This window comes from Chrysemys picta, chromosome 5 (genome assembly GCF_011386835.1).
Source record: "Chrysemys picta bellii isolate R12L10 chromosome 5, ASM1138683v2, whole genome shotgun sequence".
In the NCBI taxonomy this organism is placed as follows: domain Eukaryota; kingdom Metazoa; phylum Chordata; order Testudines; family Emydidae; genus Chrysemys; species Chrysemys picta.
The window spans coordinates 28799949-28814846 of NC_088795.1; the positions used below are offsets into that span (position 1 = coordinate 28799949).

Below are 14898 nucleotides of genomic sequence, written 5' to 3' on the forward strand. Positions count from 1 at the left end.
TGAGCTCACTCTGAATTCATTTTTTTTGAAAAGCTATCCAAAGGGAAGAATTGGAATTTAAGCCAAATCTTCTATCATCTCTGTGTAAAGTTACAAAAGTTTTTATGGACATTCTGGTCTAATTGCCTAACTCTCAAAAGCAGTCCCATTAAAGTCAATGTAACTCAGTAAAGGTTGCAGGATCAGACATTGAATCCTTTGTTAGAGAAAAGGTCTTTAGTTCTTCTAAAGCTGATTCTACACGTTTGAGAGAGAAAACGACAGATAATTTGGGTCTTTGGTGATTGCTAAAATGATGCCATGTGCATTTTTTGCCTCACTTTTTCCACACAGGGCACACTACAGGACCAAGAATAAATAATGACAAGCTATACAAATTCACCTATTCAACAGAAGTGCTTATTGATAGGATTAAAGGATTACCAGAGGATAGCGCGGGCTACCGGATTTCATCCGGTGTGGATGTCAACCTAGTATGGAGAAACCCCAACAATGATGATGACCAGTTGATCAGAATTATGGTAGGAGTTTTCAAAAGCAAATAAAAGCAGACAAATTACTTAAAGACCCCACCTTTTTCAGTAGTCTATTCCCATTGTGTGCTGCTTTGTGACATGTACAATAAATTAGAGTGTTTATCAAAATTGGGATGAATTACTCAAACAAAGAGATTGTTACACATCTACAAGCCAGAAATCTGTTACCTATTGAAGCAAGATATCTGAGGCAAAGGCCAGGCACTGCAAGATTCCGAGCACCTCCTGTTGCTATAGGAGACATCCACGTGAGGACAATATCATCTAATAGGTCCTTTCCATCCTAAGTTTTGACTCTATGACAAGTCCTCCATTATGTCTATGTAACATATGTAATATTTTGGCACCACGTAATGTTTTGTTTACTGGAGTGGTTATACTTTGTTGGAGTGATGCTCAGATTCTAAACCAATCTCCATCCAAACTAAAAAGAAAGTTTTCCAAGATCTGTCTATACAAAAAAAGATCTAACTGCCTTATCGAAAGTCAGTATGTATGACCGTGTTGTAAACATTATTAGGATTCGCAGATATTCTAGTAGGTTCTGTTTAACTGACAATAAAGGCAGATAGATCTTGAAGAAATGTTTCCTGTTGGGGTACAATTCTTTTTTAGAAGATGAGCATATCACCATGCCATCCTATCTGAGTCTCGCCAACTAAAATTAGTTTTGTAAGTTCAGTAGCTGCCTACAGAACATAAAATCACTATGTGGTACCAACACATTATAGGCCAGATTAACATAACAGCTCTGCATCCAACAGCTTCCATTTAGGCACCAACATGAGTTGGCCAGATTGTCAGACATGCTTAGCATCCAGCAACTCTTGTTGAGAACAAGGTGATTTGCTAGGTACTTTTGAAAAATCTAGCCATTTCAGGTAGGTGCCTTCCTCCTGCCAATGCATGATTGCTCCCTATGTTGGGGTTTTTTTTCCTTTAATTTTTTAGATAAAAGATGTTAAGATTGAAAATGTGAATGAACGTCCAGCAGCAAAAAACATCTTTAAAGGGAAACACTCAGAAAATATAATTGGAAAAGAATATCTGTCAGCTTTACAAAGGCCTGTAGTTCTCCAATGGACCCGTGGAAAGGTAAGTCCCTGCCTTTTAAAGTTCATGCATATTCCTTGGGGAAGCCCTGAACAAGTAATTTCTTGTTGGCGTGAAAAGATTCAGTAATTTGTCATCTCTTTAGAGTTACTAATACACCATCCTGTCTTATTTTTGTACATCAAATATATTCATTTTGGGCTAGATTGTGACTTGCCCTTATTTGGATGCATTGTGGGGAAGACATAAGGAACCTCGTCAGCTCTTGGATTCTTGTGTTATGAGAGTGCTCTATGTTTGTATATATGTAAATTGTTCAGGGGAAGGTGCCAGGAGCTGTCGTTCAAGAATATGTAGCATCGTTCCTAGGTAGGATCAATAAAACTGGCTTTTTTTGCATTGCAGATAGCTTCTTCTGGGCAGCTCTTTAGACCAGCTCTTAATACCTTGCATAGGAGCCAGCCAAAACTAGTCCCTGCTTTCTCTGTGCATGTCTGGGGCCAGTTATGCAAAGAGGGCCAGGAAAAAGCAAAGCCATGGCTGCACCCCCTCCAGCCCACAGACTTGCTGGGAATAGCACAGCAGAGAGAGCAGGCCACAGCATCCCAGAGGAACAGAGAGGAGGAGGTAGACTGGGGAGTTATCGGTATATAGGCAATAACTGAAGCTGCAAAACTGAATGATATCACCCAATGATAAGGGATAAAATCCTTGTTCTATTGAAATCAATGGGAGTTTTGTCACTGATTTCACTGGGGACAGGATTTCACCCAAGAGGTAGAGGGAGAAGAGGAGATATTATTTACCATGAAGGTAGACAATACTGAGTCTAGTCTGAAGCAATGTTAATCACTCAGGTGAGTACTTGAGTATATCTGTCTTACTGTCTACAGCAGCGTTAGTGCAAATTATTTTAGTCAGATAAGTTAATTAGGCAGGATATCCAAAACCCTGAATCTTCAATTATTTCAATGAGATGTAGGCTCCTGACTGCCTAATTCACTTTTGAAAACATGGCGTAGGCTGCAAGTCACGTGTTTATGAAAACTTTATCTGAGATCACCATTCAACACAGCACTCGCGTCAGATCATCACGTAGAGCCTCCACTGGTTACAAAATAATCAGATAAAATATCCTGAGATTGAAAATCTGAAATCTTCTGTGTTGTGTCTGTACTGTGAGATTTTCATCAAGAATCAGAAAAAAAAAAAATTATTTCCTCTCCCACTAGCAAGGGGCTGGATTGTCATTTTACAACCTGTCCCAAGTAAAGGGCAGCACATAGCTACAATGCCACAGGCACAGCTCAGAGAACCCGTGGTGACTCAGAGAGAGCTCCCATTTACTCGGGGGAAGGAATAAGTTACTTCACCCGGTCCCTCTTTCATGGAGCAGCTTAGTTTCCTCACTGTGTCCAGCCAGCTACTCTGGCCAATAGGGTAGAGCCAAGATTACTCCCACTTCCTCTCTATTCCCTTCCCATCCACTGGCTCACAGCAGAGTGTATCAGGGGAGCAGCCCCTGCTCTCCCAACTGCAGCCAGTGACAAGCCTGCATTGTGCTGAGCAGGGAAGTGTGTGGGGTTAGAGGGAGGTGGAGTGGAGGGGTCACTCCTTTTCAGCCCTCTGCAAAGTTGATTAAGGGTTGTGACAATCTAACTCCCAAAGATCTTCACCTACTGCTGTAAACCGGTTCTGAGCACATACACTGGCTGTCAGTTTGGCCTGTCCCATTGCAGATGCCATCAGGCCTGCTCAGTAAGTTTCAAACTTAGCCTTGTCATGAGTTTTACAAAACATAAAAAGGAACAGAATGGCACTGACTCTCCACTGTACGCATCTCTAAACCAGGATTAAAGTATCAGAGTAACACAACCTGAATACATCTGCTCCCAATACGCTGCAAATATGTTGGCAGATGCAGCTCTCGTACTAGAGGCTGAGATGTAGTTTTCCATATAGCTCTTTCTATAAACAATTTTTCTTGCCAACTAGTATGTTACTCTACCCCCTGTCACAATGACAAGATCTCCTCTTCCATGCCGGTTCCCTCTAATGCTGCAACACTAACACAGATAACATATTGATTACATTTACAGTTTCTAGGAAGAAGGGCAGTATAAAAGCTCCTTAAATGCAGATTGAAGGTGCAAAGTCTTTTGTTACTAGAGAAAAAGCTCAGACAGGATAGTCTTCCCTTGTGGTTCAAAGGTTGGCGCATGCTTGACACGTCATTTAAGTCTCTCCAACTCTGATTTAGTTATGATTCATTCTGACTTATTGTAAACTTGTGGTTAAAGTGCACTGGGTACTAGATGTATGTGGGGAGGGAATGGGGTGTGAAGGGAGGGATTACTATGGGATGTGATGGTTTTGGCCACATCTTTGAGAGAATAATGCTGTAAGGGACCCATTTCAACTTGCATGTAAGAGTGAACCACTTGTGATCTTATATTTAGTTTTCCATTTCCTTTCTAAATTCTCTCTCATTAGCACACAGGAAGTCCTCTCAGGTGACCCCTTATTTAGTTTTTGCCAGAGGCTTGAAACATCATCACCCCTTCAGTTATGGATTGGATCCTGCAGTCAGTGGGGTTTTGCTTAAGAAAGAACTACAGGATAAGGTCCAATAAGCTCAATTTCCTGAGCTGAACTCTGGAAACTGGAAAGAAGTTTGCAGGGGATCACGTGGTGTTTCTCTGATTTAATCAGATGTACAGATTTACTGTTTGTTTTTGTTTCCACAGGTTAAAAACTTCTACTCCTACAAAAATGAACCCGCAGTTATTCAAAATCTCAAGAGAGGTCTGGCTAGTCTATTTCAGATACAGCTGCACTCTGGTGCTGCCAGGGAGGTACTGTACTACATCAGCAATATAGAGATAATCAGATTGATAGAGTCCAATTTGATAGAGTCCTGAATGCAAGTACGTGGCCCCCATTGACTTCACAAGTATTTAAAGGCCAGGACAGAATTTGGCCTTTTGTTTAAACTTGAACTTGTGACTGAAAAGTTAATCGGGGGAGACTTTGGTACACTGTGTTTGGCTATAGTCAAAGTTGCAGACGTTTAACTTTATAAGATTTAAAAACTAATTTAGTGAAACCAGAGCTACCCCTGTCTGGACACACTTAATTTGATTTAAAAGTCCCTTGTTTCAATTTAGTTTAGTTCACTAAAGAATCAACTTAAACTAAATCAACCTAAATGAGGTTTAAATAGAATTAAGAGTGTCCATGCAGGATTAGCAGTGGTTTAAGTACATTGGTTTAAAATACTACATTGAGCTAAGCTCATGAAACTTTGAACATGGACAAGGCCAGAGTCTTGCCAAAATTCACTCCAGCACAGGCAAATGCAGTGCCATCGTCAACTGTTTATAATTTAACATTTGTTTAATTAATGTTTACTTTGCTTCACATGCTGCTAATAAAAAATCATCTCTGCCCATCCAAGAGAAAGTACTTCTTGCGTAAGTTAAAAACAATCATACAAACCAAAATAAAACCAACAGCCTCTCTTATCCCCTCTTCCAAACTAGGAAATAATGAACCCAAAATTAAAATCAACCTCAGACAGTACACCACCTCTGACACAAGTACCCAAGAGTTAAGAAAACAGATAATCTTTGGAATGCACCCGATAGCACAACAGATTGATTCAAGTAATTGCCCCTGGACATGTTGTTAAGACTCCTGCAGGTGCCTACCCAGCTGTAAACACTACAAGCCTGCCATTCAGCATAGACCGTGTATGTGTATGAGAGGGGAAAAACAAACATCAAAAACATGACAACAAATGAGAAATGAGTGACACTGAAAATAATTTTTCTTTTTCCTTTTTCAAGGTGGATGTCTCTGGGAAATGCAATGTTACTTACCATGCTCGAGAAAGTCAAGTGACTAAAATTAAAGCCCTGGGCACCTGTGAAATCAAAAAGACAGGATTTACTAGCCATAATGAGGTACAATGTGGTTCATGTTTGAAAAAATAAATACAAGAATCAGCATGTCAGATAAATGTCTAAAATTAAAATAGCCAGTTCTGAGTGATAGTTTATTTGATGTTTGCCCATATGCAGTGGTAGATATATGTGACCAATGGAAGTCATTTTAATGTACAAAGCAACAAAGAGTCCTGTGGCACCTTAAAGACTAACAGATGTATTGGAGCATAAGCTTTTGTGGGTGAATACAGGACGAAGTGGGCATTCACCCATGAAAGCTTATGCTCCAATACATCTGTTAGTCTTTAAGGTGCCATAGGACTCTTTGTTGCTTTGTACAGATCCAGACTAACATGGCTACCCCGCTGATATTTTAATGTACATTATTTGTTTTACCTTAAAATACATTCTGCTTATACTCTCTTTACTTGCTCTCATTATTCCCTTCCTTGCATTGTAGAGCGCATGCTACAGCTGCATGTTTCATGTAGGACACTTCCTAGTATATGCTTTATCCCCAAATACTATGTGCATTATGAGCAAATGAAAACATGGGGGCAGATCCTCAGCCAGCGTAAAATGCCATAGTTCAACTGAAGTCAATGGAATTATAACATGTATACCTGCTGGTGATCTGATCCAGCACTATCTATGGAGACTTCCAGGATGTCCTGTCTTCTTTGTGGTTTTAATTAATATGTGTTTTTTTCTATGTGGGTAAAGCTTCTATATATGTTTGCAGTGCTAGTAATAACTGTAACCTTCCCCAGCTATTATATATGTGTTTAGTACATACTGCAGATGTAGGACCAGATCCCGACCCCTGGTATGGCACTTTGGTGGCACAGGGAGGTAGTAAATTTGGTCTAACTGCACAGCTGGTTCCCCTGGCATGACAAAGGAGGTATGGTGTATAATGGATGTGGCCACAAAGCGGCTGTGCCCTAGCGATCCATGCCTAGCATAAATGCCCCTTTTAGGTTGTTACTAACAAGTGCAAATTAGAACCATGCTAAGGATACTCGAGCTAACCCAAGAGGCCAAACTAGTCCTTGTCCGCTGTAGAGATCCATAAAGCACAAAGGTGGCATACAGACATCTTTGCCCTGCTCCTTCTTGGCTCCTGCACCGAGGGCAGTGCGGCCGAATCTAAGCATTGAGTGGCTAGTATTTCAAGCTTGCCCAAAGAATTCAAGTTGTTCATGAACAGGTCGTTAGAGTAGATAGCTAGTTTGCTTTCCACAATATGTTCTAGATATGGGAGGCCTACAATGTTGGGCCAGATCCTGCAACACCAACTCACACGAGGAAATCTGACTCTTAGGAGTTGTCTCACTGATTTTCTTGAGAATCTTCTTTTCTGATGGTTGCCTTTAAAAAAAAATAGAAAGAAAAAAAAAAGAAAAAACCTTGATCTACGAATTATTGGGTGTCTTTTCAGCAATATTCAATTCCCTAGCCCCCTTTTTCTCTCCCCACCACCCTCTGTGAGGTAGGGAAGCATTATTGCAATTTGCCAATGAAAAATTTGAGACACATAATGGGCAAGTGATTGGCTCATGGTCACAGATAAGGTGATCATGTCAGAAATGAAATGAGAACTCTGGAGATCTTGGCTCCCAATCCTGGGCTTAGATCCCTTTCCTATACTGGGGATAGGCCCAGTCCCACATTCCTCAACAGGGCTTAGTTCAGTTAGAGATTTGCCTTGGGTTTGGACTGTAGGATCTGGCCCTATTGTCTTGTTTGTTATTATTTTTCAGCTTTTAGATGTCAGTACAAAAGTCACATCTGCTACAATTTATGTCCTAGAAGACAGCTTTATTAAATCCGTGAGAGCAGAAGAGAATCATGTTTTATCTTTGAATTTCCGGCAAACAACAAATGCCAAAATAGTTTCCAAGTAAGGTGGCTAATTTGATTTTTTTTAATGTTTAACTGTTAAATCCAACTAATAATGGCTGGGTAGGAATCATTAATTATATGTATTTTAGATGTTTACTTAACCTTATAATTAAAAATAGAAAACCACCGACTAGTGTATATATTTAGTGTATGTAACTATACTTTGCAGTCACTTCTGTCATCATTCTCCCTCCCTCCCTCCCTATTTCCTATTGTTTGTTATACACACTTGTGGTGTCTTGTCTTAAATTAGGGCTCATGTCTGCAAACACATGTATTTTATTCATGCAAGCAGTGCCATTGACTGCAATGAGACTGCTTGTGAGAGTAAAGTGTCTGCACGATCATGGCCTAAGACCAGCTTAGTGCACTAAGTCTCCATGTAGACAAGCCCCTAGCATTATGGTATAAGCATAACGTTTCAAGAAAGCAGGGCAACTGCCATTTCAGTAGTCAGAAGTTTCTTATACAGAAGTACATGAAATATTTCAGACTAAAGACCCCGCTTTAAATTATCTGGCAGTAAGGTATATTTACACCTACAGTTCTGGAAGGCTGTTTCCCATATGTTATGGAGTTGAATCCTAGATAGCCTAATACTTGGGCACCTTATTAATTAGACAGATTGATTTCCTCCATTTCCCTCCAGCAACAACTCCACTAGTATTAAATCCTCCTGATAGCTTAAAATGGAAAAAAAGATTTACAGTGTTTTCCTATAACTTCTCAAACGAGAAATTCATTGATTCTATGATTCACATCAATGGGATAATATATTTCTTTCTCCACATAATTCATTTACTTCTTCAAAACACATTCCAACTTAACAGTGTTTTTTTCATGTATGGCTGTGCAGGCAGAAACTGGAACTGAAGTCAATGGAAGCTGGCCCTAGAGTGATTGCTGGGAAGCAGGTTGCCAGCGTTATCAATACTTTGGACTCTAATTATATAGCAGTTCCACTAGTGGCAGAGCCAGTGAAGACTGAATGCAAAAACTGTCCCTCAGTAAGTAACCACACTGTTAGAGACTTAAATTCAAGGAGGTGAGCAGAACAGGTTTGAAAAATAAATTTCTATCCAACAAATATGCCAAAGAAAGACGTGTAATATATCATTATAAATGCCACAGGAATTCCCCAAAACGTCTGAACATTATGGTAGTGCTGTAATGAGTCAACAAGCAAGGCTGAGTTGAGTTTTGCACTTAGTGGAATTAAACCCTTTTGTTTTCTATGAATAATATCATGTATCTCCCTCTAAACTTACAGCACATATGCTTAAGAACAGAGAATGGAGTTTCTGAGAATTTACAAATAAAGTCATAAATGTATTAATTATAATCACTTTCAAATAAAATGGGCCTTTATATATATATATTTTTGAAAGTCTAACCTTTCTTCCCACTCCCTCTAGCAAAACAATCTTGATTTTTGATATTTGACTTACACACTAGCAAAATCTAAGGTAAAAGCTACTTAAAAAAAAAGTAGTGATATTGTCAACAAATATTTTAACTGATATTACGATAGTTGAATGGGTTTCTTTCAGTGAACAGATACCCTAGAATTTAAAAGTTATGATTCTAAAAACTTTTTGATGTGGAAGGTACGGCTCCAATTCAGCAAGATACGGAAGTATGTGCATAATTTGAAGCCTTTAGTAGGTCTATTCATGCACTTAAAATACCTTGCTGGTTTGGAGCCCGTGTAAATTATTTGGCAGTACAATCATGCTGTAATGTTGTGTTTTTTTCCTAAAGTTTGTATAGCTGAACAGAAGGGATATTGCATGAGTAGTAAAGAAGTTCCGAAGGGGAGGGTACATCAATGGGAGGCAAACAGGCTGGAGTTGTGCTTATGAATGTTTACACTGAACAGTTTCTCACTTCTTATTGTGAGAGCTGAGGTCAAATCATTTGGAACTGAATTTGTCATAATAGTTGTAGAGAGAATTTCCAGGCCAAATTAAAAATCATGGGGTATATTTACAGAGGAATGAGGCATGGCATTCTCACTGTAAACCTAGTGGAACGGTGACAATGGAGTCCTACTTTTCTACCGTATTTTACTGTAACTGCTATCCAAAGACTGGTTCTATAAATAGACCACTATATCCAGAACAGCAACATCATAATATTTAGTACTTCCATATCATAATAGATATTAATGCCACACTGATATAGTATGCCACACACCTTTACATTGTCAAAGACCTTCACAAACATTACCTAGTTCACTTAGGTGTGGTTAGGATTAGTCAAAGTAACCATTATCCCCATTTTACAAGTAGGAAACCTAGATACAGAGAAAGGAAGGCCAACATTTTTAAACTTGGAAGCTTAAAGTTAGGCATGTAAATTCATATTTAGGCACCCCACATAAGTCACTTGATTTTCAGAAGTGCTGAGCAATCATTGTTCTTACTTAAATGGGTGCTCAACATTTCTGGGAATCAAGCCACCTATTAAGATGGCTATTTTAGTCACGCACATTTGAAAATTTTGGCTTAAGGAACTTTCCCCAGGCTAAAGAGTAAATGGGCTTCACAGTTGAAATCTGAAGTTGCTTCTCACGTAGTTTAACTATTAACGTGTCAACATATAAAAATAGTAACTGCATTATAATTTTTCTTTATCCGTTTTACATGATTTCTAACCGCAACGGGTGAAGCATTTCCTGGCAATTAATGACGAGATGAATTCGAGATCCCAAGCTTCTTCTTGGGGTCCAGCCTCCTCAAACTGGTCAGCTGCCGGAAAATGCCAAAGAATCATTATAGCTGGATGAATGTTAACAGATGATTTAGAGTAATCTAAAGTAATGCAAAAGAGACTGATTGTCTAGAGCACACCAACCAAAGGGCATCACTCACCACAAAAATTCATTTCTCTATGTTGTATATTTATTCATTTTCAGATTACAATAGCGATATTGACCTTGATGCTGGGCTTCAGTGACCAGCTGAGATAAACAGCCCCCATCTGTGCCCCAGGCCATCAATTCCTCCCAGATGGTCCTTAATCCCCAGGAAATACCCAGTGCCTCTGTCATTGTTGCCTAATTACTGTCTGTTACAGTTCATGGAAATTACACTCTGTACCACTGAAGTGATATTTCTGTTTGCAGGCAGGTTCAAGTGCTATAGCTTAGTACAAACTCTATGAAGGTAGAATATTTTAGCAAAGATTGAACTGGTATTGATGTGATTTCCCACTTCGGGGAACTGCAATAAACACTGCTGCAAAGAACAGATGAGTTTTCACCAAGGAATGTCCTAGATAATACTAGATAAAAGAAGTGGAGGCAGGTGATAGAATAGAGAAAAGGTCAAAATATCTGTACAGATTTCTTACCAAAGGGTGTCTGAAAGTAACCCTCTCAATCTTTAAATTTCTTAACGTTGAACATGGGCTTCTAAAACACTGCAATGGGAAGTCTGGAAATGTATAAAATAGATGCTGAGAGTTTAGCTGGATTGAAAAAAGGGACTGGACATTTATATCACTAATAGGAACATCCAGAGTAAGGATTTAAAAAAAAAGAAGAGAGAGGATGACAACAACTGGATGGGATATAAATCCTCACAATTCAGGACATAAACTAATCTCTAACCACAGACAGAAGGAAGAAACTTTTCTTTTGGACATATTGTCCCATAACTGCCCACTGCAGGGCTTCTTGCCCCTCCCTCTCAAGTATCTTGTACTTCCCACCTTGACTTGGGTAGTCAAGTACCCAACAGGATACTTGACTAGACGAACCAGTGGTCTGACTTAGTATGGCAATTGTGTTCCTCTAGTGCTGGTACATCATTTTTGACTGATTCTTTATTGTGGCCTAAATTTCACCCTCTTTCCCTTCCACAACTGTTATTCAGCATTCTGTGCCCCCACTTGATTGCTCTCCACCACAGCAGAGGTAGTTGTATTTCAATGGTATATGGGTATAGTTTGTGGAGCACTTTAAAGATACTTTGGGATGACATGTGCTATATACATGTAATGATTCAACAACTGAAAGCATGCAAAAGCATCCTGTTTCCAATACTCTGCTAACTACCATTTTATAAAGCAGCCATAAATTGCTACCCCTCTTCACCATACACAACTGTAGAAGACAGAAATGGGAACGTTGTATGGGGGCATCTGCAAAGGCTTCTTACAAAAGTGCCATCTTCTAAAAAAAAAATGTCAATGTGGCTTTTCACATTTCTTTCAATAGTGAAGTTTCAAGAAAACTAGAGCCACATCATGAGAACACTGTATTTACAGAGGCTGGGCAACCATGTTTTGGACCAAAATATATCACATTTCAGATATTATGTAGTACTCAAGTGATACTGTAGACTTCAATGAGATGCTCAATTTTGGTTTTGCTGCACTAATGTAATTGCTGGGACCTGGAAAAGGTTTAAGAAACACATGGTACCATAGCGGAGGCACATTAAATGATATCTATCTAAGGAATCTCCAGTATATGAGATTTCAACTAGTATAAACTATACTCAACATATCTATCATGAGACTGATTTCTGAGAATTGAAACCAGTGCACAAGGTTTGACACAATTTGTTTAATTATTTTGCAGATTTCTGAGCACTGGCAGGCTATCAGGAAACAATTGGAACCTGAAAACCTTTCCAAAGCTGAAGCAACAAGAAGTTTTTTGTCCTTCATTCAGAACCTCAGGGAAGCTACGAAAGAGGAGATACTTCAAATTCTTAGAAGTGAAAGAAATGAAGTACTGTAAGTCACCAAGAACAACTTTTATGCTATAATAAAGGATTTACAAAATACAAAAAATGTGGGGTGGGTGCATGGGAGAGAGTAACTCATCCACATACATGTGTAATCATATTAGTGATATGCTGGATCTATAATAGTTAACACTTTTCTATCTACAGGGAAGGAGAAGTTTTTGTATGATAGTGCTTGCTTCTGCAATAATATGTTCTTGCAGTTTATTATTCAGCCCCTAGATGCCTTTAGCAACTGTACAGCATCCCAGACAGTCTGGTCTCTGGTAAACAACAGAGTCAAAGCTGGAACTCAAGCTGAGTGGAAACTTCTTCATCTGCAGTTATAGCTCTTTTCTTTTTACAGGCACACTTTTCCTTTTTCAGATTTAATCCTGTGGACTTTAAAACACTAAGAACACTTCTAAGCCCTTTATCATACTCTTCCTCTGTATTGGCATAAAACAAAATATCATCTACATGTATGGATACCCCTTGCTGTCCTTCAACTATCTTGTCGTAGAAGATTTCAGGAGCACTGGTTTTGCTAAAAATGTAAATGCTGAAAGCAGTAGCGGCCAAAAAGAGTAATAAATTCTACCTATGATTTACTTTCCATGATCAGACCTGTCAATAGCTCTACCTCTTTGTTTCTGTAAGTAGCCGTGTCTTTTCAATACATTGCCTAACACACTTCAATAACCTATTGATTTCCACTCCTCACTTTACAGTCCTCAGCTGGTGGATGCTGTAACCTCTGCTCAGACCCCCGCCTCACTGGAGGCCATGCTGGAGTTCCTGGACTTTAAGAATGGAAGCAGCTCTGTCCTGCAGGAGCGGTTCCTATATGCCTGTGGATTTGCTTCCCACCCCAATGAGTTGCTACTGAAATCTTTAATTGTAAGTCAAAATGGCAGCAAAACACAAGCTCATTTATTACTCAAAGAACCTAAGCCATGCTGAGAGGGGAGGGAAGGGGTGTTGTCCAAGCACCTCATAACTTTGAGGTGTGCATATTCTGCTGCAGGCTGTGGCTCATACAGTACCCACAATGCATAGGATTTCGAAGCAGAACCTATATCTACTTTGTAAAATGTCACTTCTGCTTACACCATAGAAAACCTATTACATAACAATATGTAGGTATGTCCCCAGTTCTCCTAGAATGGGGTGGGCAAACTTTTTGGCCCAAGGGCCACATCTGGGTATAGAAATTGTATGGCGGGCCATGAATGCTCACAAAATTGGGGTTGGGGTGCGCACGGGGGTGAGGGCTATGTCTGGGGGTGCAGGCTCCGGGGTGGGGACAGAAACGAGGAGTTCAGGGTGTGGGAAGGGGGGTCCGGGCTGGGGTAGGGAGGGTACGGTGCGAGGGGGGGTGAGGGCTCCAGCTGGGGCGCTGGCTCTGGGGATGAGGGGTTTGGGGTGTAGTAGGGTGCTCCAGGCTGGGACCAAGGGGTTCGGCAGGTGGGTGGGGGATCAGGGCTGGGGCAGGGGGTTGAGGTACTGGGGGGGTGGCTCAGGGGTGCAGGGCAGCGCTTACCTCAAGTGGCGCCCAGAAGCAGCGGCATGTCCCCCCTCCAACTCCTATGCAGAGGCACAGCCAGGTGGCTCTGCTGCATGCTGCCCCGTCCACAGGTGCCGCCCCTACAGCTCCCATTGGCCATGGTTCCCAGCCAATGGGAGCTGCGGGGGGCAGTGCTTGGGGTGGGGGCGTGTGGAACGGAGCCCCCTGGCTGCCCCTACGCATAAGAGCCGCAGAGGGGACATGCTGCTGCTTCTGGGAGTCATGCGGAGTGGTCCCTGACCCTGCTCCCCGGCTGGAGCGGGGAAAGCCCCAGACCTTGCTCCCCGCCGAGATCTCAAGGGCCGGATTAAAACAGCTGGCGGGCTGTAGTTTGCTCACCGCTGTCATAGAGACTACCAGATCAAGCAACGTTTTACAAATTATTCTTGTTAGTATACCAATTCAGAGATGAAATATATAGGAGCTAAGTATTTCTATTATCTGTTGACATCAGGCTTTAAACATCAGCTTCATAAGGAATTGCTGTGCCAGATATTCTGAATGAAACTTAAAAGGAAAAAAACTACATTTGCAGGGCTGGCTCTGGCTTTCTGGCCGCCCCAAGCAAAACAAAAAAACAAAAAACAAAAAAAAACCACGGCAGCCAGAACAGCAAAAAAAAAAACAAAAAACTGCAGCGCGGCCGGAGCCAGGATGCAGGGGGACTCCCTGCCCTGCAGATGTGCCCCGGCTAGCAGGGGGAGAGGGAGGGAGCGGGGGGGGAGAGAGAGAAGGGGGGCGGCCAGGGCTTCAGCGGGGCGCTGCCACGTGGTCCCTCCCACTGTGCCCCCTGCCGGGAGGGCTCTGCACTGCTCCGGTCGGCTGGGAGGGAAGGACGCGGGCTGCCCTGCCGGGCTTACTGCAGGGCGCTCCCGTCCTCCACGCCGCTGCCCCCTACAGGGCGGCCGGAGCAGAACAACAACAACAACAACAAAAAAGCGGCCGTGCCGCCCTAGGATTGGGCGGAATGCCGCCTCCTACAAGCTCCCGCCCCAAGCACATTTGGTACTGTACATTTGGTTATTACACCCAACGGCAGAACAGTACTCTGCTGAGTACAAGTGCGATCCTGTAAGGTGATGAGCACCCTCCTCTCCCAGGAAGTCAACAGGAGTGGAGGGCGCTCAGCACATTGCAGGATTTGTACCATTCTA

The 14898-nt window shown here is 41.4% G+C and overlaps 2 protein-coding genes across 2 annotated transcripts in view; both read left to right on the forward strand.

The window, feature by feature from the left end:
* LOC135983898 (general transcription factor II-I repeat domain-containing protein 2A-like) overlaps positions 1-14898 on the forward strand; it is a 984084-nt gene that overhangs the window by 23737 nt on the left and 945449 nt on the right. The window lies entirely within an intron of this gene.
* The window catches only part of MTTP (microsomal triglyceride transfer protein), a 38961-nt gene that overhangs the window by 5897 nt on the left and 18166 nt on the right, over positions 1-14898 (forward strand). Inside the window, exons 2-9 of the mRNA XM_005278493.4 lie at positions 334-521; positions 1488-1631; positions 4337-4444; positions 5438-5554; positions 7300-7439; positions 8298-8448; positions 12030-12187; positions 12909-13077. Of these exons, the coding sequence (XP_005278550.1) occupies positions 334-521; positions 1488-1631; positions 4337-4444; positions 5438-5554; positions 7300-7439; positions 8298-8448; positions 12030-12187; positions 12909-13077 (1175 nt within the window). The remainder of the gene's footprint in view (positions 1-333; positions 522-1487; positions 1632-4336; positions 4445-5437; positions 5555-7299; positions 7440-8297; positions 8449-12029; positions 12188-12908; positions 13078-14898) is intronic.